This window comes from Echiichthys vipera, assembly GCF_963691815.1.
Source record: "Echiichthys vipera genome assembly, chromosome: 16".
NCBI classification, from domain to species: domain Eukaryota; kingdom Metazoa; phylum Chordata; class Actinopteri; order Perciformes; family Trachinidae; genus Echiichthys; species Echiichthys vipera.
In genome coordinates this window covers 17,019,584-17,042,993 of record NC_139841.1, presented here as the reverse complement: position 1 = coordinate 17,042,993, position 23,410 = coordinate 17,019,584, and the positions used below count along the sequence as shown (strand labels likewise).

General features: G+C 41.0%; 1 protein-coding gene across 2 annotated transcripts; it reads left to right on the top strand.

Annotated features, from left to right (window-relative positions):
* Window positions 1–9,500: 9,500 nt before the first annotated feature.
* On the top strand, window positions 9,501–22,478 carry coro1cb (coronin, actin binding protein, 1Cb). Of its 2 annotated transcripts, none has more exons than XM_083929394.1 (11): window positions 9,501–10,432; window positions 16,646–16,845; window positions 17,925–18,047; window positions 18,523–18,652; window positions 18,872–19,053; window positions 19,198–19,317; window positions 19,955–20,059; window positions 20,159–20,304; window positions 20,533–20,590; window positions 20,700–20,945; window positions 21,748–22,478. In XM_083929394.1, exons 1-11 carry the CDS (start codon window positions 9,736–9,738, stop codon window positions 21,865–21,867), a joined length of 2,127 nt encoding a protein of 708 aa, XP_083785520.1. In that variant the 5' UTR covers window positions 9,501–9,735; the 3' UTR covers window positions 21,868–22,478. The 2 variants fall into 2 exon arrangements, with proteins under 2 accessions (XP_083785520.1, XP_083785521.1); XM_083929395.1 differs by lacking the exon at window positions 9,501–10,432 and adding an exon at window positions 12,716–12,963.
* The last annotated feature ends 932 nt before the right edge of the window (window positions 22,479–23,410 follow it).

Sequence of the window (23,410 nt, the reverse complement as noted above, 5' to 3'; positions counted from 1 at the left end):
ATGAGATGGAGGAGGCTCACCACTGCCTCCAGCAGGTACTCTCATGGCTGTGGGCCTTTTAGATGACTGCCGCTGTGCTGTCGTACCAGAAACAAAGCTCTGCTTTGACCTGTTCTGTCATGTCCTGGCCTCATAGCTGCACTGTCACAAGTTACAACAGTGCTCTCTGGATTTCCAGAGAGTGTCCTGTCATTGTCTACTGGCATTAAGATTCAGATGAGGCTGGTTTATTTGACCATACGTTAAAGGCTTGAATGCTTCTGACAAGGTAAGGACTGAAGACTTTCCTGAGTCCTTCCACTTGTCCCCCAGACCAGATTGAGGCCCATCTGGCCTCTTCTGAGCCCCACACCACACACAGGATCATCACATTTCCCCACAGCCCTGTGGAGATGAGCGTTATGCTGCCATTTTACCTTCAACAGGCACGTTTGGCAAGACAGCAGACGGTGTTGGCTGTTACTTTCTAACTCCTGAGAAAGCTATAGCTAGCACCTTGATGTAGATGGAAAGAAAAATAGCTGAAGCAACATGCTTCCGTCAGTGTACTGTATGTTTTTCAATCCAACTCATCAACAGTATTCATGAAGGAGCTTGATGAATGTGTGCAGTTGAGCCATTTTGATTGCATTCAGCATCTCCCCGTGTTACCACTGATAGCTGAATCCTCACTGACCTTCAGAAATATTTTTCCCTGCTGCAGCTGCTTTTGCATTACGAAAGGGCATTTCATGTGGAAGCATAATCATTTTTGAAAAGGATGTGAGCCTTTTTATGCCTCTTTGTAAAGCGTCGTACCTCGGACCACAAGCATCTCAAACTGTTTTGGTCAAAGACTCTTATGTTGTCTGCTCAGTGGCTGGTTCACCCTGACCTCCTCCATTAAAGTCAATGTAATCATGTACTTAAAGCACTCACTTTAGTCCCGCGCATGACTTTGCAGTATTACAGAACATATCGTCAACGTGCTTAGAAGGAAAACATATTTAAATTGTCTTTTTTGAAACACTAAAAAAAATAATTCGTCAGATAAATGATAAATTGGTTGAATTGAACCAAACCCCTCATCTTACCCCTGAAAGAATGACACAAAAGACTGAAATGTTGGAAGACTTAACATTCATTCAGTTATCAGGAAACATTCAGAAGCTCAAATGTCATTTCCTTGTCCACTCTTAGTCTGATCACCTCCTGATGTAACCAAAGCCATATCATGATGCCAGGTCCAGTAAATCACCTTCATGGTTTAAATGCTTCTCAGTTTCTTACCTAGTCTGCATCTGGGTAGTCATCATCTAAGAGGCTACATGCATGGCACACATGACTCACAAAAAACCACAGGCTACCTTTCCCTAAACCTACAAACAGATATGGTTCATATGATTCAGATATGTTTAAGCCACACCATTTGTGAACACTAAAGCAGAAATAGACATCAGAAGTACTTACAGTATATTCTTTGCTTGCAGTGTAGAGTCAACCCTTGTGAGTGTAGTTTATTTGATCTAATAATAGTAATTACCAATATTATTATTATGATTTACCAAATGAAATATGTCTATTTACAATGTGATAATTAGAAATTATATTCTTGATTTACAATACTAGATTCCCTTTATTTTAAATACAGAAAAAGTAACCTATCAACAAAAGAAAACTCAAGTCCAGCACTCAGTTTTTCAACTCTTCAAGTCTTTTCCTCATCTGTTATTTAGGCCATTGTGTTCAGACAGCTTGAGGCATGTTTCGTTCAAATTGTGCCACCACTCCAAAGTTGCTGTGCCACAGGGTGTTGCTCTACAAGTTCTTCTGTTTTGTTAATGTTGTGTTCCTACTGTTCCTGGCACGCTGGGTGTGCTAGAACGGTACTGAATGATGCCTGTTTGTATACAGGAAAAGCACATGCACATGTGTGTTATTACTGTGTTTAAAGACCTGAGTGAAGTTCAGAAGAAATGAAAACTGTGCAAAAATGAATGCAAATTATTTAATCATCACATTGTATACATTTTTTTTCTTAGTCAGATCAGTAGAAACTTCAATGCATCCTCTGTTCCTTCATTCCTTAACTGGACCCCAGGGAGCTGCAGGTTTGCTCTGCTAGTTAGATTTAAATAATTTGGTTTTTCCTTTAACTTGTTCTTTACCCTCACATGAGCATGATGTAACGTAAGGCACTTACAGAGTTGCTGGCAGTGTTTAATACCACACACATTTGAAATAGAACCATGTCAAAAAGTTACATAAAAAGTTGTTAATAAATTTTGCAGCTCCCCTTCTGGTGTCCCCCATGGGACCTGTGGTAGTCAATGGCGAGAGACTAATCATTTTTAACCCTGTTTGAATTGTGCCATGAATTACACAAATGATGTTTCTCACTTTTAAACGAAAGTCAGTTTGTCAACCAAATAGTGTTGTGCGTATAACTGTTCAGTAAACTACACAATATACATCACATTGCTTGCTAGTGGATCATCCCTATGTTCCCCATGGTTCCCAAAAAGGGTCCTATGTTCTAGTCTTGCGAGACCATCCTGATCTCGCAAGCTTCATTGTATTTTACTTGCGGATCAGTCTGGTAACATGCGGCAGAGAAAATTTGGAGAAGTTTGACCAGCGACTGAAGCAATCGGCGTTGGTTTTTAGGCGGGTCGAAGTGTGACCAACAAGAAGTGACTGTTCAGTGTAAACAACACGTGGCTTCCGCTGATGAGATGAGCGCAGCTAAATTATCAAGCTTTTTTCTCTTGGATCCTTGTGTTAGAATATGGACCGGGCACCTGTAATTGTGCCTTTTATCCGTAAACTTGCAGAACACTAATGGCAAATATCCTTTACCGACATGTTGTTTACTTTCTGAGCTTTGCCCCGACGCTGTTAGCACGTCATACGCTTCGTTGATCGGATTGGTTGATTTGGCCCATATGTTGGTGATAGACAGATGGTTTATCCAATCAGCAACCAGTATTTTCGCCCCTTCCCAAAAGATCTCCAAACGAGAGTTCCCAGATGGATATGCTGAGCAAATGCGAATCAATCTTATGGCGAAATCAGGTTACCTATGTTCCCCGGTCGCAATTCATATCGGGGAACATAGGCTTGCTAGCAACGGGAGTGTACATATGTTCCCGCTTTAAGAGTCCTATGTTCCCTAGTCACATACAAAGAGGGGAATATTAGAACCTGTGGCACATATGTACGCTCCCGCTTGCTAGCTAGCCAGTTTGGTAACTTAGCTATGTTCTACGCGCACATGTAACGTGACGTATTTTATCCAGCGACTCTTTTTATCAGCCAGGAAGCAAAAGAAGAAGGTTCTTTGTGTGTTTATATCCCGGTACGAAAAAGACACACAGGTATGCTCCAGTGAGATGTAACTTTACGTGACTTTCGGAGAAGTCTTTCTAACTATGTATTTCCACAGTCTTATACTTAAAACAAAATGCGACCTCTCGACTTTGACAAACGTGTGTAATTGGTGGCATAGTTCAAAAATGGTCAAAAGATCAGAATCAGAAATACTTTAATAATCCCGGGGGGGAATTGTTGTGTTGTCTCTCACTGTTTACTACCATACATTTTTTTCCCAAAAATAAGGTCCCATGTTGGTCCACCAGAAGGGGAGGGGCTAAGAATTAGGGAATGTTACAAAGTAGCAACCTAGAGACTTTAGTGTGGTATCAATCTTGTCATCTAACTCCAGCAAATAAGCATACTTCCCCAAATGTTGAACTCTTCCTTTAATATAATAATATGATTCTGATTTAAGTTCTCAGTATGTTGACCGGTGGGCCTGATTAGTGTGCTTGACATCCATGTGATGTTATGAGCTCTAAATCCTTCTGTATTGTTCCCAGACCACAGCACTTTGTTTGGATGTTTGCTTCATGTTTTGAATTTGTGTTTGTATTTAAGTGCCTTAACCTTGGCCTTAGCACTATCATAAAGCATCACAGGCGTTGCAAAAGTTTCTGTGAGTGTGTTGATGGTCTGGCTTTTTGTACAATAACTTACCCTCGCTCCCAGTAATAACCATGTTCCTTGCAATGTATAACTTGGCACAAAAAACAATGTATGCAAACACACATAAGGTCATGCACAGCAGCCTCCTCCACCCCCAATACACACATACTGGATGGACTTCCATTTATTAATAGCCTATAATAATATTGTATTTGTTTGATATTGTTAAAACTCGTGGTACACTGTATTGGTTCAATAGCTGGCTGAAGAACCTTACTTGCTGGAATGAGAACTATCATTTACATTAAAACATTAGATAGGTTGGATTTAAGTCTTGGAAATTTACCAGTCTGTATATATTTTTCTCTACAATTTGCTATTGAGTACATTAGCTTGCAGATGTGGTCAATATAAAGAAAAGCACTGATAATGCTACTGTGTATTGAGAAGTACTCATAATTAGGTTCTCGTGTTTGTACCACAGAAAAAAAGAAGACTTTGGGCCATCTCTAATTTAGGCAAATGTCTTCAGGCTCTATTTAAAATGGCAACAACTGAATTTTTTTTATTGTATTATTCCCAGGCAGCGGGCATCAAAATGACAATCCTACTTAAGAGCCAGATGTTGAGGACTTTGCGTGGAAGGAAAGCATATTGTGACTTAAAAAGGGGGATCCAGGCATTTATAGAGTGTATTTATAGAGCACAAGTCTGCCCCATAGCATGTGAGGTTTAGACGAGTGGAAAATGTAGAACATGAAAAACCTACCTGGGAGTAAGATTTTGTTACGTTAACTTGTTTTTGTTAACTTTTGTGTACTGTACTGTACATTGCCAATGTTCATGTGTAATGCACTTTTTTTTACATTTTGTTAAAATGATGTCCAGTCTAATGTTTATCATGGAAATAAACCATTTCCTCTGCATAATCCCTTTATTCAGTTAAGTCGCTTTATGCCTGTTTTGATTGTGTTTCAACATTTTTGTGCAAAAGGAAATTTATATTTAGACTGTAGAGTCTTAAAGGCGACATAATCACCCTTTTTTCAAGTTCATGCTTGTATTTGAGTTTCTAATTGAACATATTTAAATGATTTAATGTTATAACTGTATTCTTTCTCTGTCTGAAACACTATTTTAGCGTCTGTCTCTTAAAGCCCCCTTCCTGAAAAAGCCCAGCCTGCTCTGATTGTTCAGTGTTTCTGGGTTTTCCGCATCTGTGCTCTCAGCGTCTCATTGCAGACAGGAAATGACTGCACAGCACTGTAGCCGCACTTTCTACTTATATATTTAGTATAGTTTTTGTGACATCACAACAGTACAGAGGTCCTGACGGCTCGTTAAAAGTCACAGTTTCTAAATGCGGACTGTGTGTATTTTTCTGTCGATTGAGTGTTTCGATGCTTTCACTAGATTTATATAGCACCTCAACCTGCTTTATAATTTAAAAAGAAAGAAATCTAAATTTTTTACAATATGGGACCTTTAAAACTTTAACGTACCTTTAATGCAATGTACTATATACTGTACATATCTGATTATATGAATCAGCCTTTGTCTGTGTCAAGCATCAGTTGCTCTTCTGTTCAAATGGACAGAGCAGAGAGCACTCTTATTGAATTAGTCAAATGAAGTCAGACTGACATCATGGAGCAGGTGACGCCTGAAGATCTCCCAGAAAGACCAAAGTCCTACAGGACGACGGATAGGCAGAGGAGCAGCCTCAGTAAGTATCTACCTAAGATTTTATTAAATAACTTCCAAAACTGCAGATGGTTAAGTTGTTTGAATGGACGTACCAATAAGAATAGTCAGTAATGATTGTCATTGTAAATGCTACAGTAACAACAGGTCAGGAAGAGAACTTAAATGTTAGGTTGGTTAAGATTCTTTATTTCCAAAAGTGCTTGCCTGTATTATATATGGTGATACGCTTTTATGGTTATGTATAGTGAACCATGTTATTTAAGCCACAGGAATAGCCTATTATGAGCTGGTACATTGCATATATCTACCGTGTCACTGTAAAGTAGCAGCACATCTATCATTTTATGACCATAAGTCCTGCCTTACAGAATGCTGTGAACATTTTACTGTCAAACTAGATTCATCATCCTGTCCTACTGCCTATTTGAATTTGAGCCTATTACATGTGGTGCTCTTAGTGCTCTAAAGGAAAAGGCACAGTATTCTGCTGGGGAAAAAAACAAAACCTATCCTGAGACCAGGCTAATAGTTTGTGCACTCAAAGTCACAAGTCTCTTATAAACTGTGTGCCTTGTATTGGAAGCATGAGAGACAGGAATGGGAGAATGAAATGGATGAGAGAGGGAGTTTCACAAGCCAATGTCACAGATGCCTCCCACTGCTGCCAGTATAGCACATCCATCCCAAAATAACATTTCAGATACACTTAAGCTGTAGTGCATACATCTGTCATGGATTCTTGTAGGGTTGTGCATTGGCAAAAATCTTACGTTACAATGCGTATCATGATACAGGAGTTAACGTGCACCCACTGCCAGATAATGCCCGATGAGGTGTCCGTTATTAAAAAATGAATGGGCGATGTGTAGGCCAAAACCATCCAACGTAGTCCATTATTATTCATTAAATCCATTACTTTTGGCAAACTATTTAAACTGCTTATCCTCTCTTTTTAACCAGTTTTCATGCTCTCGCAACATGCAGTGTTTAGATGTTACAGCTGGCTCAATATGTGGATACTTTTCTAATCAAATTGTTTGCTGAAATTAACTGAGCTACTCCACAATCTTAATATTGGCAAGTTGGTTTAAAGAACAACCATAATTTATAGTCAAGGTTTATAGGGAGGGGAATAGTTTCATTTACATTCCACCGTTCCATGGACAAGCACGTTGGTTAAATAGACGGGCCTGAAAAAAACTGTCACTCAACGCCTCTCAGGCTTGAAATAGCTTAAGCGGCAGAGCGCAGGATTGCAGATGCGGGGTGAAGAGGTTCAGTCACCTCTCTTTCCTCACTCGCCTTTCAGCTGATGAAATCAAAAGACAGTGGTTTAGCATTTCGTCTGAGGTTAACATTAAGTGCTCCCTCCTGGAAAACCTACCTGATGCAACAATGTTTCAGCACATTCAGTTATTGTGTGTAATCTAAAAATACTTAGATTCCACATGCCACTTTAAAGTCTGTTGAGCTGTTTTCCCTTTGCAGTAATCTCTCTTGCACCATCCATCATGTCAGTGGATAAAACCGGCCCCGGACAAACAATTCGGTTCAGAAGACAAAGCACTTGTGACTTGAATCATGTATTCCAGGTGACCTTTGAATAGACCCCGTAACCAAAACAACCATAAACATTCAGATAGTTTGAAAGGAAGCACAAACACGCCTTGTCTCCTCTCCAAACAGTAATTGAGAGTGCATGATGTCTCACTCTGTGCTGACTCTGAAGGGACATGTTTATAGAATTAGATATTAGACTCACAAATCATCAAAATCAGGCTTTGGTGTAATTAAATACTTATTAAGAGAGAGCATCAAAATGATTTTAAATGATTTATTATTCTTTGGCAGTACTTACTAGATCAAATTTTTTCCGAGTTTTATTTGACCTTGGCACCAGACGGCTGACCTCTTATCTCACTTGTCTTGTTTCCTTTTTGGCCTGCTGACTCACTGGCAGCAGTCGGACCAGCTTTAATTATAGCCACCACAGCATTCCTTTCTGACAGAATAGGGGGTGATAGATCGAGGGGCTGAGGCAGGGCAAGTGTGAGCGGTATAGAAGAATATACAAAAATAGAGAAAGGTTCCAGATGGTTAAAAATAGACAGTAATGCCTGTTGTGTGATTTCGTTTCATTGGGATGGGGAGGCAAGCCATCCTCATTACGCCACTTTGGCATACTTATAAATCTGCTGCTGTTTCTTGACATTTGTCTCTTTTTTTTCCTAATGCCAAGACAGAACAGCGACAATGGGACAGAAGCTAGAGAAGCTGTCGGAAAAGGATGAAGAGTCGCTTGATAATTCAGATTGGTCGGGGCAAACTGCAGAGACGGAACAGTCGGAGGCGGCACAACAAGATGACAGCAGAGATCAGGACGATGGCAGTTTTGCGACCCCTCAGGGTATTGGTTGGATTAGCGGGATCAGTGTCAGAGGCCCGGCCACTGGGCAAGCAAGGGAGCACACAGTCACTTCTGCACGTACAGACCCCCAAACTGGGCAGCCAATCAGGCCTCTAGGTCAGCGGGAGCACCCTCTGAACACCATGGGAGAGTTTGTGGGTGGAGAAAGGGAGAGCCGAAGTCTCACTCGAACTACAGAGGAGTCCAAAACTGTCCTGAGCCCTAAAGAGACAACTTCAAACAAAAGGCGAGGATCTGAGAGTAAGGCTGTAGCCTATACTGGGACTACAGCTATGGAGCAGGGACATGGGAAGAAATCAGAACTTGGTCGCAGCAAGTTAGGCCCTGACACACAAACCAGGAGTCTAAAGACCTCGTGCAATCCCACTAATGAGGAGGACTTTGTGGTGCTCGAGAAAGATGAGACTTGGATGTCTTCCGATGGGGACATCACCTTTGGAAAAAAGATGAAAACAGAAAATCTTCAAACGTCTATTAAAGTAGTTGAGGGAGACGTTTCTGTTAGTGGCGATAACCTTACACAGCCTTCTAGAATTGCCTCTCAAGAAAAGGGTAATGAGAAGAAAAGCAGCAGACGATCTGACACACTCTCAGTCACGACTGAAGGTGTGGAAGCGCATGCTGAGAGTTCACCCGAAGCATGTTTTGAGAGGGAAATGAGTCAACATTTGGCTGAAGTGACAGGCAGCAGGTGCCGGCTAAAAGGAGTCGGTCATGTTGGAGCTGCCCAGACCGAGACAACTGGGAGAGGAAGAGCAGAGAGGGAGCAAAACACGAATAATCAAAGCAAGAGGCAAGTTTCTACTAACATTAATAAGGAGCGCCTGTCAACACAAAACAACAGCAGCTCTGTGAAAAGATTAAGATCGAGCACCGATGATTCAGAAGTCACGCTTGATGAAGCAGGCCGGTTGATTATACAGGAGGAGCCGGGCTGGGAGAGAGAGGGTAAGTCAAAACAGGAGCCATGCTCGGAAAAGGATCCTTCTTTAAGAGAATCAGAAAATCAATATAAAGAAAGTCACAATTCAAGGTTTGCTGGTGCTGTCTCTAAGAAGGCCAAAGCAGGTACTCTGTGTACCAATACACAGGACAGCCAAGTGTTCTGCAAAGCAGCTGGATCTCACCACCCAAAGGTTGTGCCCCCTACCTCTGAAACACCACCACTGCAAGACAATCCCCCATTTTCATTGGAACAATGTGATTTGATCCCTTGTCCTCTTCTGCCAGGGAATGAAGGCTTTGAAGGAAAGATCCAGGTTGCTGGCTTAAAGAGGGAGAGCGAGCTTGTCTGCTTCTCTGCTGTCATCACCCCTCCGCCTGTAACTTATCTGTTGCCTAACAGAGACGCACCTATGGCGACAGAACTCGGTCCACGTACGGTGAATTCACAAACGGCGCCAGATGCCTCGTTTGATTCTAAAGATGAATCTATACCAAAAGAGAAGCCCAAAGTGAAAGGTCCCCCTCCACCTGTCCCCAAGAAACCTAAAAACCCATTTATAAAGCTCAAAACTGCACAGTTACGGTCTACTGAAAGAAGAGGCAAAGATCATCTGCGTTCTGAGGAGAAGGTCAAGAGGAGACACACATTTGATTTTAACAACTTCCCAAGCCACACTCCATTTAATCAGGACATGTGCTTGCTGTGGGACGAAAGGGGCACTTACACAGTGCCAACCAACGTACGCCGACTGTCAGTTGACCTCAGCCCTTGGGAAGATATTTCACTCAGACACATGGATGATCAATACGGAGACATGGTCGACTTTGACTACTGTGTGCGTATGGCAAAACTGTCTCCAGAGGAAGATCTGCGAAACCTGGACATGTTGCAAAGAAGAGTATTCCTGGAGAGACGATCCAGATTCAAAAGCTCCCCTCCTCCTCTTGTGAATAAGCCACCGAATCGTTTTGCATCCACCGAGACTCTTCACAAACCGGATATTACATCGCACAACGAAATCCAAAGACCAAAATCTGCTTATTCAGGGAAAAGAGAGGTCTACTCCGAACTCCAATCTGAAAGAGTCTGCACAGAGGTCAGCAACGACAACCACGGTAACTACTGTAGACGTAAAGACAGCCTCAGTAGTGACAGAGACGCAGGAAATGGCAGCGAGGTGGGTTCGTACAAGCCTGTGGCAGAGATGATCAAAGAAAGAAATCAAATGCAGAGACACCAGGGCCGGGTCAAAACTGAAGGGGCCAGAGCTCCAGTTCGGGTGGCAGAAGAGGGTCCAAGTTTAAAAGTATCCCAGATTAAGAATACCTTTGATGTCCCAAAGAAATCCAAAGAGAGACCACCAGAAGTTCAACCACTTCCAAAGAAAGGTAAGGACTTTGGACTGTGAGTGTTTGAGACATCAGTTCTGTACATCTTTAATGACCCGATGAGTAGTCAAAGCATTCATACATACACACAAAAATCATGTGTGGTGAGTGGGTACTTTCCAAACTGAGTCACGGTTTACTGTGGGTTAAAACACTTCTCTGTTTGTATACAAAACCCAGCAAAAACTAGAAGCAGTGTCATGTTCAGGATTCATTTTATAGAGAAATGTTGACATGTTGAAAACTTTTGGCTGATTCTAAGCTCCTCGTCAATATTTTTATATCAGCAATGGCTCCTCTCAGATTGAAGGAGATATTATATATTATTACCATTTTCAACGATCATTTTGATTTTACGGTTTCATTCAAAGCAGGTGATGTATTCATGCTCTATCAGTAACAACAGGATCTAAGTGTTGTTATACAACATTTTAACTTTTGAACATAATGCGATCAAGAGTCTTGTTTTTCTTGTCTGGTTGGGAGACTAATTTAATATAAAACAAAGCAAGGTTTTTGCAAACAAACTTTTCACATGGTCTAAACTAGTGATGTTCCAATAGCATTTTTTCCTTCCTGATACCACTTCTGATATCTGAACTTACATATGCACATTTATTAGCTGTATATACTACTAACCCTGTATGGATGTAATATGACTGCTATCATTGTGCATGGCCTGGTTCTGGTTAAACATGTTGTATAATGTGAACAAATATATTGAGAGGAGGAATGCCATAGAACGTACTTTTATATCTAGTTTGACCGTCAGTGATAACTGAAAAATAACATAAACTAACTTTGTTCAAGTCGGGTTTTTTCGGTGCTAAATTACGGGGTATCCGATCATTGCATAGACTATCATACTCAACAATACCAATACCAGCATTACCGGAGGCATTTTTGATACTGGTATTGGTCTCAGAACAACTCCCATTCTGAGCTGTGATTCAGTAGCTTTTATGATTGTTGAAGACAATCAGTTGGCTACGTTTGTCCTCTCATCAGTGGCGGTGCTGGGTTTTGAATCTGGGTCCTGGTGTGCGTGTGCGTGTGCAGTTTGGATTTTCTCCCTGGATTAACATCAGATTCCTCCCACCCCCATTAACACATGCATCTCTGCATGGAGATTTAGATTTACATTCAGGTGTAAATGCGAGTATTAATGTGTTAATCTACCTTATTAATCCCTATGGCAGTCTTGGAAACCGCCCATGGTGTTTCACTGCCTTCTGTCGGTGCATACTGATAGATCCAAACTCCTTGAGCTTTAAGAAATAAGCAGGTAAATAAAGAAGCAAATTCATTTATTTCCTTTCTACGGCTCCCATTCATTCAGTGATTAATTCATGATGTAAACAAGCTGTTCCATTAGTGACCTCCTAAAATGTGTAAAATAAAGTTGAAATCATACTTATGCATTTAAAGAAAGTGGTTTTGATTTCAGATTACACTGGCTTACTAAATACTGTTGTCAGTTGTTGTGAGATGGATCCATTGCAGGACTTCTCACCTCGGCTTATAATTATGAAAGTTTGTACTTGACCTCGATGAGAACAGGTTGATAAAAATCTCTTTTAAAAATGCAGTAATTAAGTGGCTTTTGAGTTGGGATTGTTTTGTAAAACTACTATTTCCAAGGTCAAGAATGAACTTTAATGCTTGTTTCACAATAGTTTTCACACAATTATTCGTATTCCACAGACATTCATTATGACATTAAAGACTTTGGGGCTAGATAGTTAGATAACATTTGAAATCAAACCACTGTAATCTTTTTTTTTTAAAACCCTGCATTTGATCAACCCTAAGGAGTGCAAATATATTCTGTAAAAATATAATGACAGAAAATGCTCATAGGTGGACCGGTTAACAACTTACTCCCCTGAATAGGCTACTTGTGATGTGTGGGTGCATCACAGACTATGAGGGGGTTTCTTTATTGTGTTAGGACACTGCAGGCTGGGGTGGGGTGGGATTGGAAGGGATGGGACAGAGGGGGAGGGGAGGGACCATGATACAAAAGATGCTGTTGGCAACCAAAAATCCACATTTTTGCAAAGCTGAATAAAATGCAATCATTCAGTAGGTCCACTTCCAAAAGACACGAGGAGGATGTAGCGAGGAGCCCAGTTGTCCTAAAGCCCCATCCCTATTCAGAGCCATGGGAAAATGAAATCTGACTTTTTCGTTTGCGCATGTGCCGTAGCCTGTCGTCAACGTATCCCATTGAATTTAGTAACGATGAGAGTAGACGATTGCTAGTCCTCCGCAGGTGAGAAGCGGGCAGGAGATGCTCTATTTGTCTGCTGGCATCCAGATATACGTCTAGATTTAAAACACTGCCTCTCTCTGGGACACTGATTTGCAATCAGAAGGGGGAATAAGTGCAAAGCGACTGAGCCTTTTTTGTGGAGACAAGGGATACTAGAACAACGTCCTGCAGGATAAGGGCGCGCCTAAACTACCAGATTCATGTGTTGTGATTGATTAAGCCCGTGCTTACGAAAAATCTTGCATAGATTTAGGAGGTAAGAAAGCTTGAAAAGTCTCTTTTGCATTGTGCATTTTTGCATGTGATGTGTCGATCGGGACTGTGCTGTGCAGCATCCATTAAGCTCGCTGGATGGGTTTTGAGAATGGGAGCAGCCAAAAAACCTTGGGTGGAAATATCTGCACTTGCGTCAGCTGGCGGCGGTCCACCGCAGCTAACAGCTAGCAGCTAGGCTAGCCAGCCACAGCTGTCGGGGCAGTGCAGCGGAACACGGTCCACGTTTAACTTCACCACCTTTTTTTTACGTTAAGCCTCACTTTACTTGTCAAACTGTTTTTTTAAATGAATGTAAACGTTTCAATACACCATTATGCTTCGTTTGGTTCTCAGGTGATACTCACATCTGGAGCGTAACGTTACTCACCAAAAATACAAATATCCTTGTTCCAGGGACGGTAACGTTAGCAACCAGAGCCACCGTTAGCAACCAGAGCTAACTTTAGTTATCTCTGTGGCTAAAGCTTTCCCCAAAGCATCAAAGACATGTTTTTGAAATTGCTGGCAAGATATTTGAAGGTCACAGCTGAGTCACATTACCATGTTGATATTTTAGTTTGTAGTTATTTGTTTTTATTGGAGGGGGACACTGAGCTTTGTGTAACATCAGCTAACATTAGCCAGCTAGAAACCATTGTTTAACGTTAGCACAGTGCAGCTGTTTCCACCACCATTGAATCATTTGGTGTATTCAACATACAACTTTAAAAAATGCAACATTCTCGTATTAAAATAAGCTTTAGGCTGAGTTGAAGTGATTGCATCTTTTGGTTGTAGCCACCTCATTTACAGTGAAATAAGACAGAGGCCAAATTCCTGCAGATGAATGTTTTTATTTATATTAGAGACATTCTCCTGAAACAAACGCTCTTGGGAAAGAATATAATAGCATTAGTCTGTAACTGTCCACCATCATGTTTCTCACTTGTGTCCTACTTTGTGTCTGGTGGCAAAGAGCACAGTGTTGTAATGCATGGCATCAACTGGAGCCTGCAGGGGCTGAAGAAGCTCATTTTGTCAGGTGCATATTTGAGGAGAGAGGATAGCTGCTCCTGAATGGAGCTCTAATATTGGCCGAGGGAACACACTGTTCTGGTTAGTCGTAAAACTGTAGTCCAGTATGCAGCCCTGTAGGAACATGTAGAGTCTTTACAGCTGTTTGAGACATTGTGCTTTCAATCAAATACATCTAGGGAAGGAAAGTATTTGATTCATTAAAGAGTCTTTTTTTGTTGTTGCTACATGTACAGTACCGGTATGCTGTGTGTGCACATATGTGTTGTGGGAAGAGGATACTATAGATTTTATGAGTCTTCACACTGGACTCATTTACAGTTTACTATCAGGCTGGTATGTTGATTGAAGTTATATGGTTAATGCACATTTTTACATTTTTATTTTGGGGTTGAAAGAACCAAAATAAGCTGTCTCATTTGACTCTATGTTTTGTTATTATTGCAATTAACCATGAAAAGAATCATAAAGATGTATTGTCAGTCAAACACAATCTGTATACACCTGTAAGGATGGGAATTGGCTACGAAACACAATCGTATGCCTCCGTATCTATCAATTACTTTGATCACTGCCGGCATTGTTTTCATGACAGTTGCACACTGCAAAACAGTGGCGTCACACCCCTGTTTCTATGCTGCTGGAAACTTGCAACAAGGAGTCACGGTGAGGAGGAAGAAACTGTCTAAAGTGAGGCGTCATAATAACATTAGGCAGACATAGCTGATTTTCATTTCTTTAAAAAAAAAAAAGAAAACTATACAAAATATTCTCTTATTTATTCGGCACTGTGTTCAGACAGATAATCAAACGGTTGAAAAGCTGTGTAGACTGACTCTTTTCCCACAAGGTAAATTGTTCAGAGTTCAATGAATAATCGGACTGATATGCAAAATTGATACTGGCATTGGTATCGATACAATAATCAATTCCCATCTCCACACTGTCCTGAGATGAGATATAATCATGCCAAATAATTGAAAGGGTCTGTGGGTGGACAGTATAACTGTTGTGCACTATATTATTTTACTGAATTTAGATTGTTGGTTACTTTTTTGTGTTTATACATTGTCCTTAATATAATCATTAAAATACAGAAAAAAACTAAGCATTTAAAAATAACAACATGTATTTAAAAAACTAGAACATGACGATGGCACTCACTTCCAAAAATACAGGTACTTTGGTCTCATCCAAATACACTTCCAAAATCTGAGCCTCAAAGCTATTTTAAGCTTTAAATCAGATAATATTTGATCGTGCTGATGCTCCGGTGTTACTGAGGAAGATTTTGAAAAAACTATCCATGTTTCTGTATCAAACCAAAAAGTCCATGATTCAGCTTCTCCATTTTCAAAATCCATGAATGTGCAGAGGCCTGTGGTCTGGTGTGAGGACAGAGCTGTGGGTAAGTGGAGAAAAATCCTGCCGCCTGACTGTATAACGACTCAGTATGTCGCTTCAGACTGGCAGCTTAATTACCACCCTGAGACACTAGATATTCCACATAATTACACAGCAAAGCATTTCACTAAACGATGGAAAATCTCCCTCAGGTATCAAAAATGGAGGTTTTTGGAATTACAACAGACAGACGATGCAAAGTCAAATGTTTGGAGGATTCCCGTTGTGTTGTGTTTTGTCCGCAGATCAGATGTAACTGTTTCCTAAGATGTCAAAATGCCAATAGTGGGATTTACTGTGAGAAAACAGTCATTTAATCATGGAAGCAGGACGGAAAATGTGAGAAGAAACTGGAAGAGGTACATAGTGTTCATTAACGCGACTTAGATAATATCCAGAATCTCGGAGCAGCAACAGGCCATCTGTGGTGTGCTCACAGAGGAGATGATGTGGTAAAAATAAAACATCACTGCGGACGTTTTTCATGAATGCATTAGTCATGACAGTAACCCCTCAAATCTGGGGTGTTGTCTGCACTGGTTCAGGAAACTAGTTCTGTGTTTTCTCTAATAACATGAAATGCCATTAGGTCTTACTACTTAAACAGTCTCTTTGCTGTTACACAAATTATACTATTTATTTCAATATTTTCTGAAGAGATAAGAAAGGAGGGGGTTTACTTTTTAAATGCCGAGAAGAGTTGCCTGATGGTAATTTTTGCTCAATAACGGAGTCTGTTGGGCTGCAGATTTGTGTCCTGCAGTACGTTGAGTTTTCTGAGGCGTCATCGGGTAGCCCTAATATCAATGACTTTAAATTAAACTCAGGTAGTTACAGTAAATTAAGCATAGGTGCTCTCCAGTTTAAATGACATCCATACACTAAAGTGTTAAAAAAAAGAAACAGTACATAGATTTAATTAGTTTTTCTTTATACACTTCAAGAGGTTTTCTTCAAGTTTTTTGGACGGCATTAAGAAATCTACAATATATATTGTGAACTTCTATATTTCATGCAATTTCCACAACGTTGTTGTTGTATGATGTGAAATATTTGTATATTTCCTTTTCGATATTGTACCCATAAATCCAGCTTTTACTAATCAGAACTAGGTAACCCCAAGGTTTCCTAATAAATGGCCACTTTCTGTAGTGTTTGCACATTTTTATCTTAATTTATAAAAACTTTGATTAGACAATTCTGCGCAAAACACACTCACTGTACTCTTATGTTTCCCTGTACAGATATGTTGCGGCGAGTTGTGCGACAGAGCAAGTTCCGTCATGTCTTTGGTCAGGCGGTGAGGAACGACCAGTGCTATGATGACATCCGTGTGTCCAGGGTCACGTGGGACAGCTCCTTCTGTGCCGTCAACCCCAAATTTGTTGCCATCATCATAGACGCCAGTGGAGGGGGAGCCTTTCTTGTACTTCCTCTGCAAAAGGTCAGTGACGTTTTGCCACACCTTCGCATTTCCATCAAGGGTTTTAAAGAACATCTGTTGAAGGTCTGCGGCTTGCCGTGTTCAAAAACACACAGAGATTAAATAGTTGGTGCCAAAGGGGCTGGTTTTTTTCAAGTCTTATGTCACATTTTCAAATCCTACACATAGGGGCTTTAACTGTCAGGTAGGAATAAAAAGCTGCACGGCTCATGCAACTGAAGACCCACAGTAGAGCCAGAGGGGCAAAGGTTGTACTGTAACAGTACACTTTATTATAGTGTAGCATTCAGAGCATGTAGCAAATCAATCTTATGCCCATAAGAGTGATTTGCTACATGCTTGTTCTTGGTCAGCAGACCTTCAGCACACTGCTGCTGTGACCCCAGGGCTCATATCTGTAGTAAAAAGCATAGATAATCAATATTTAAATCTGCCTGGTAGTAAAGGCATCCAATGTGTGTATCCTGTTACAGTTGGCTCATTGAACACATGATACTCACAGAGGGGATGGGTGATGCAACATTTTATTTAGGCCACTGGGTTAATTGATTTATATTCACTGTATAATGTGCCTGTATAACAAATTCAGGTAGACAGATGTCTAACCAAGATGACAATGGATGAGGTCACAAGTAAAATGGGTTTACTCCCAGAGGATCAAATGTGTTCATGGCACTAAGCCATCTCCTGTTGTTGGTTAACTCAGTGCAGATTTGCTCCCTGTCTCCGTCTCTCTCCTCTCCTCTAACGTTTGAACCCCACAAATGGTTGCAATGTTAGGTCTTGCCAGTTTTTACAGCGTGAAATGTTGCTTGATATCAAAGAAATAACTTTGAGTGTAATTTCTAAAAATGTACAATAGCTCTTAGTGCTTTTTCTAACACGAGGACAGACATGTGATAGAGTTGCAACGTGACAGTCACATTTGAGTCTTGTAGTCATGCAAAAGAGCTGAATCTAACTTCTACAGGATAGTTAAATTAGCCCCGTCAGTCATTTTCATATCTGTCTGACAGATATCGGCTTACAGGAGGACACAGCTGGCACTCATTCTAACAAAGTTTTCTTCTGTCTCACAGTCCGGCCGTATAGACAAGGTCTACCCTACAGTATGTGGTCACACGGGCCCAGTTTTGGACATCGACTGGTGTCCTCATAATGACCTCGTCATCGCCAGTGGCTCAGAGGACTGCACGGTCATGGTAAGGAAGCGGTTAATATCCAAAGGTTCACATGAGCTTTGAGTTTTTTCCGCTGTCCTTTAACACTGAATCAATTACAAGTACTATAAAACTAATTACACTTTATCCTTCAACTTCTGAATTTACATCTCTACAACATGTATCCATTGGAATCAAAAAATATCGTGGTGCAGTTTATGGTCTTGTCCGTTTAGTGTTTTTCTACTGTATCATTTTAGCCTATCAAGATAATTTTACTATATATACTATAATCTAGTACTCTATACTCTTGTCTGTTTAGTGTTTTTTTACTTCTAGAACATGAATTCATACTGTCTGTTTCGCTCTACAGAACCTGAATATCATCCTCATTAACACAGCTTTCATCGACTGTCCGTAGTCCACTCTTTAGTGTTTAGTATTTTAAAATGATTTCAGTGGATATATTTTCTCTGTGTAGTGTCAGGTATCTAACTGGTTGATTTTTCGGACTCAGGTTTGGCAGATCCCTGAGAACGGGCTGGAGACTCCCCTTTCAGAGCCCGTGGTCGTGTTAGAGGGCCACTCTAAGAGGGTCGGCATCGTGTCATGGCATCCCACCGCTCGCAACGTTCTCCTCAGTGCAGGTATGAGGCCCTCGGTACACCCCGTGCCCTCAAACTGCAATATCTGTTTCAGTAATTGTCTGCCATTTATCCACTGTGCACAGCTGAACTCCAAATCTGACCAATTATGTCACAGGCGGCCTTCTATCATGTTGCTTTGTGTGATGTAAAGGGCTTAAAATAAACCTTGGACACAGAGGCGTGTGTAGTCAAGCTGTGCTCGATGTGTCTCCATTTTAGGGTGTGACAACCAGATCATCATTTGGAATGTGGGCACGGGAGAGGCCGTGATCAACCTGGAGGACATGCACCCTGATGTTATCTTTAGTGTCAGCTGGAGCCGCAATGGCAGCCTGCTCTGCACCGCCTGCAAGGACAAAAAGGTCCGCGTCATTGACCCCCGTAAAAAAAAGATTGTCGCGGTAAGTGGACACGCTGCAAGGATTTGAAGGCTTGGATGCTTCTCTTGTGGAATAATCTTTCCCAGAATCACCCACCAAACTTGTTGACTCAAAGTGCCTTCAAACACGTCTGCTCAGTATGATGATTGTTGTTTCTGTATTTAGGAGAAGGACAAAGCTCACGAGGGAGCTCGACCGATGAGGGCGATCTTTTTAGCAGACGGAAACATTTTCACCACTGGATTCAGCCGCATGAGCGAACGTCAGCTGGCCCTGTGGAAAACTGTACGTCAGCAGAGTGAATCTGAATTCAAATCCCATCACCCCCCCACCCCCCCAAAAAGCCTTGCTTTGCGCAGCTTCTTGCTCGTGATTTAAGTCAAAAAATTGCCAGTGGTTCTCCATCAGTTTTTCTTTTGCTGCCTGAATGTGAAATTTTTTTTTTCCCCGATCAAAGTTTCATTGTCATGACACCTCAGCTCCAGTTGGGGGCGTTCGATTCAACACAGTGATTTCACTTTCCCAGATCTGATTAAGAGGGCTCTTTTTTTAAATGTATTGGCAGAATCAGAATCCGGCTTAGTGCCAAGTAGTTTTTCACACACAAGGAATCTTCTTTGTATTGTAATAAACCAAATAATGGAATGGGGGAAAAAATGACGGAAAGAATACTATTTGAAAATTGAAAAGTAAATACCATGTAACTGTTTAGTATGAAATGGCTAGGCAGGGATGTGCCAGAATATATTCTAGGGGATGTGCAAAGTTTCACAGTGTTAAGAATAAAAAACATATATAATAGAGATAGATGTGCATAAATGTAACGCATATGGGCCGATGGATGCAACTCAGGGGTCTTCTACAATTAAGTTACTTACCCGACTCATCTCTTATATACCGGTACTTAATTTTGTGCTTCCAGGAAAACATGAATGAGCCGATTTGTGTTCAAGAGATGGACTCCAGTAATGGAGTTCTGCTGCCCTTCTACGACCCCGACACCAGCGTAGTCTACCTGTGTGGAAAGGTGAGAAGCCTCGTAAAGAAATTCCACTTTTGTTTTTTTTTTCTATTTCTAATTATTCGATCCCCAAACTGACACGGAGCTGTGACCATGTGTCCTTAGGGTGACAGCAGCATTCGGTACTTTGAGATCACTGATGAGGCACCGTTTGTTCACTACCTCAGCACCTTCTCCACCAAGGAGCCCCAGAGAGGCATGGGATACATGCCCAAAAGAGGCCTGGATGTTAACAAATGTGAAATCGCAAGGTATTGCAATAATTGTTTGTTTGTTTTTTAAATTAGAGCACATTACCATAAACCCGTTCATACCTAGATGTCATGTCTCCACACACCCAAAGTTCCTTTTAGCACAATAGAAGAGAAAATAGGGACAGAGCTAATCTAAATTATAAAAACTAAACAATACGTGGTACAGTACATAATGTCTTCTATTTCTTCTGTGTATGATAATAATCATATTAATCCTGTCTGTAGGTTTTACAAATTACATGAGAGAAAATGTGAACCAATCATCATGACAGTCCCGCGTAAGGTAAGTCTGTGTTTATATCAAGTAATAAGGATGCTTTTCTATATAGAACATTTCTTTTTCCTCCGCTGTCCTCTTCTGCTCATGACATGTGCCGTGTCCTCCCCACCAGTCGGATTTGTTCCAGGACGACCTGTATCCCGACACAGCCGGCCCAGATCCCGCCCTGGAGTCAGAGGAGTGGTTCGCGGGGAAGAACGGAGGCCCCATCCTGATCTCACTCAAAGATGGCTACGTCTCCACGAAGAACCGGGATCTGAAAGTGGTCAAGACGAACGCCCTGGAGACCAAGCCAGTCACGAAAGCAGAAAACATCTCTACTGTCCAGAAGCACGCTACTCCAAAGCAGTCCTCAGTAGTGAGTGCACACAGACTTAACTGTACATCTGACTATTATTACTGTTTCCTCAGATAAAAATTGCTACTCTTTTCAAAACTCGCACAGCACTTTTTTGCTGATATTTGAACTAATAATTACTATGGCTGGAACAATTCACAAAAGTTATGGATCAGCACATACTTTGGTATTTGGGTCATGATTCAGCAAGGGAAAACTGCTGGAGGCCTGTAAAATCCCTGCTCATTATTCCTGAAAATTAGTTAGAAGCAGATCAGATAAAGTAGTTAAGCCTACAAAATCATCTGTAAACCGTTCTGGAAATCTTTAGTAGCCTTTTGAAGGGATAGTTCAAGTAATTTAGTAAGTAGTTTAAAGCCACCAGACTCTATTGACAAAAAAACAACGTTATTTTACCTCGCATAACACAAGAGTTGCTGGTCTACCACTCGCCTCGAACAGAAGCAACTCCCTATTTTGTCAAAGGAGTCTGGCGGCTTCAGTTCCCTATCTGTAAGTGTTGTCCGACACCAAAGTAAAGATGTCAAAATATTCTAAATATAGTGTACACTTAAAATCATACTGATTTTTACAAGGCGGGCCTTTTTCTTAGGTGGCTAAAATACATTTAGCTGCTGCCCCGCCCACAGCAGTACATTGCTTATCATCCGTGTCGGTACTCCTGCTTGTTTCTCTAAACTGCGGCAGGCCGTCATCTACTATAGTTGATAGACTAATAGACTGATCTGAACTGTCCCTTTTAGAGTCAAATGAAAAGTGTATAGAGCTTGGTCGATCTAACTTTCTCTCTGTTTTTGACCAGAAAATGGAAGATAAACTGGAAGAGGTACTCCGAGAGTTCAAGTCACTCAGGGACCGAGTCATCCTTCAAGACCGTCGAATCGCCAGACTGGAAGAGCAGGTTGCCAAGGTTGCTATGTAAGATGTGCCCCCCTTCCCGGGACCGTTCTTCGTTTTGGAGAGGAATCAAATGGACGGGGTCAGCCACGGTAAATTTCTCAAAGATTCGGCTTCACTGAGCTTGGCGTCGTCCCCGTGACGACACCAAGCCCTACATTCCAAGATGAACTTTTTTTTTTTTTCCTCATCAAGTCTCCAGTTTCACACTTCGCCCCGACACGTGGAGAAAAGGCACAAAACTCTCGCAGCTCATGTACACATTTGAAGAAAAAGACATTTTTGTTGAAGGAAAAAGTCTTAACTTTTTTTTTTTTTTTTCAAATTGTGGTAAAACATTCTCATGTGAAGTTTGTACTTACTACTCAAAAACTGTATGTAGCATCAGTATTTCCATTGTTATTTTTTGTGTTGCCAAATATGAATTTTGTGCTGTTTCATGCACTGCTTTTACATTTATGTTTCTCTCCTGTTGTACATTCCATTCACAACCTGGCAGATTGATTTAGTCAAGCTGGATATTTTTAAACAATAGCTGTTGAACTTTTTTCCTCCCAGTTTGCTCATTGATAACCATCAGATTTATGAATGTGGAAGAATTCCTTTTAAAAAAAACAACAACTTTTTTTCCCTGTTCTGGGCTTGAAATCTAACATTGGGTTTTATTGGGGAGGGAGGGAGGGGGGGGGGGCGGGGGTTGCATCTCTCTGGTGTAAATGTTGTGCAAATGTAGTGGTGCCTCTTGTCACTGTTAAGGGTCAAACTGAAGTCGCCCTCTCAAGTGCATATTTAGTGTTGGGAAGGGACCACTCACCCAGCTTGTGTTTCACTGAACCCCCTGACAAACAGTTCTGTGCACATAATAAAGGTTTTACACATGACAACTTCTGTTTGCTTTTCCTTTGGGCTTTAATTAGTCTCTATCTCTGCAGGTCGACTAATCAATCCATCAACTCATCGTCTCAGCTCGGACTCAACACACACCAGAACCTAAAACCTGTTAGCTGTTGCTTCTTTTCTTGTTTAATGATGGTGCTCAAACAGCTGTTAACTTTATATCTTATCTATCTATAAATTCTCAGATTTAGTTTTCTTCTTTTTTAACAAAATATAGGAGGCCACAATAAAAAAAAGGTGCAGAACCACTATAATCAGTGTACTAAATAAGCTTATGTTTGTTTGTTTTATGTAAAATCTTAATTTGAAAAGTAAATAATGACTGAGGCTGTCAAGCAAATGTAGTTCAGTATAAGTATGTCGTAGCATAAAATGAAAGTACTGAAGTAAAGTACCCCAAATGTGTCCTTATTGTAAATGCAGTACCTGAGTAATTGTACTTGCGTTACTTTCCACCACTGGTGAGAGCAAGGCAGTGAGTCTTCATTGCTTGATGCTAAGGTGTTGTTTTTTAAAGCATGGCACCATCCAAACACGACAGACGAATAGAAGTTTATCATCCTGTGACTTTTTTATCATTAACAACCACATCTCAGTTTGACTCAGCAGTACAGGAAGTGACAGTTAAGATTTCCAAGAAGAACATTTCTGTTTCCTCATAGGGTACAAAA

Excerpts from the sequence above, each read along its gene's own strand:
- coro1cb (XM_083929394.1), top strand. The coding sequence starts at position 9,736 with ATGTGCTTGCTGTGGGACGAAAGGGGCACTTACACAGTGCCAACCAAC. Across the intron at positions 16,846-17,924 it reads TTGTACTTCCTCTGCAAAAG|TCCGGCCGTATAGACAAGGT; the intron begins GTCAGTGACGTT and ends TCTGTCTCACAG. Across the intron at positions 19,054-19,197 it reads GTAAAAAAAAGATTGTCGCG|GAGAAGGACAAAGCTCACGA; the intron begins GTAAGTGGACAC and ends TTCTGTATTTAG.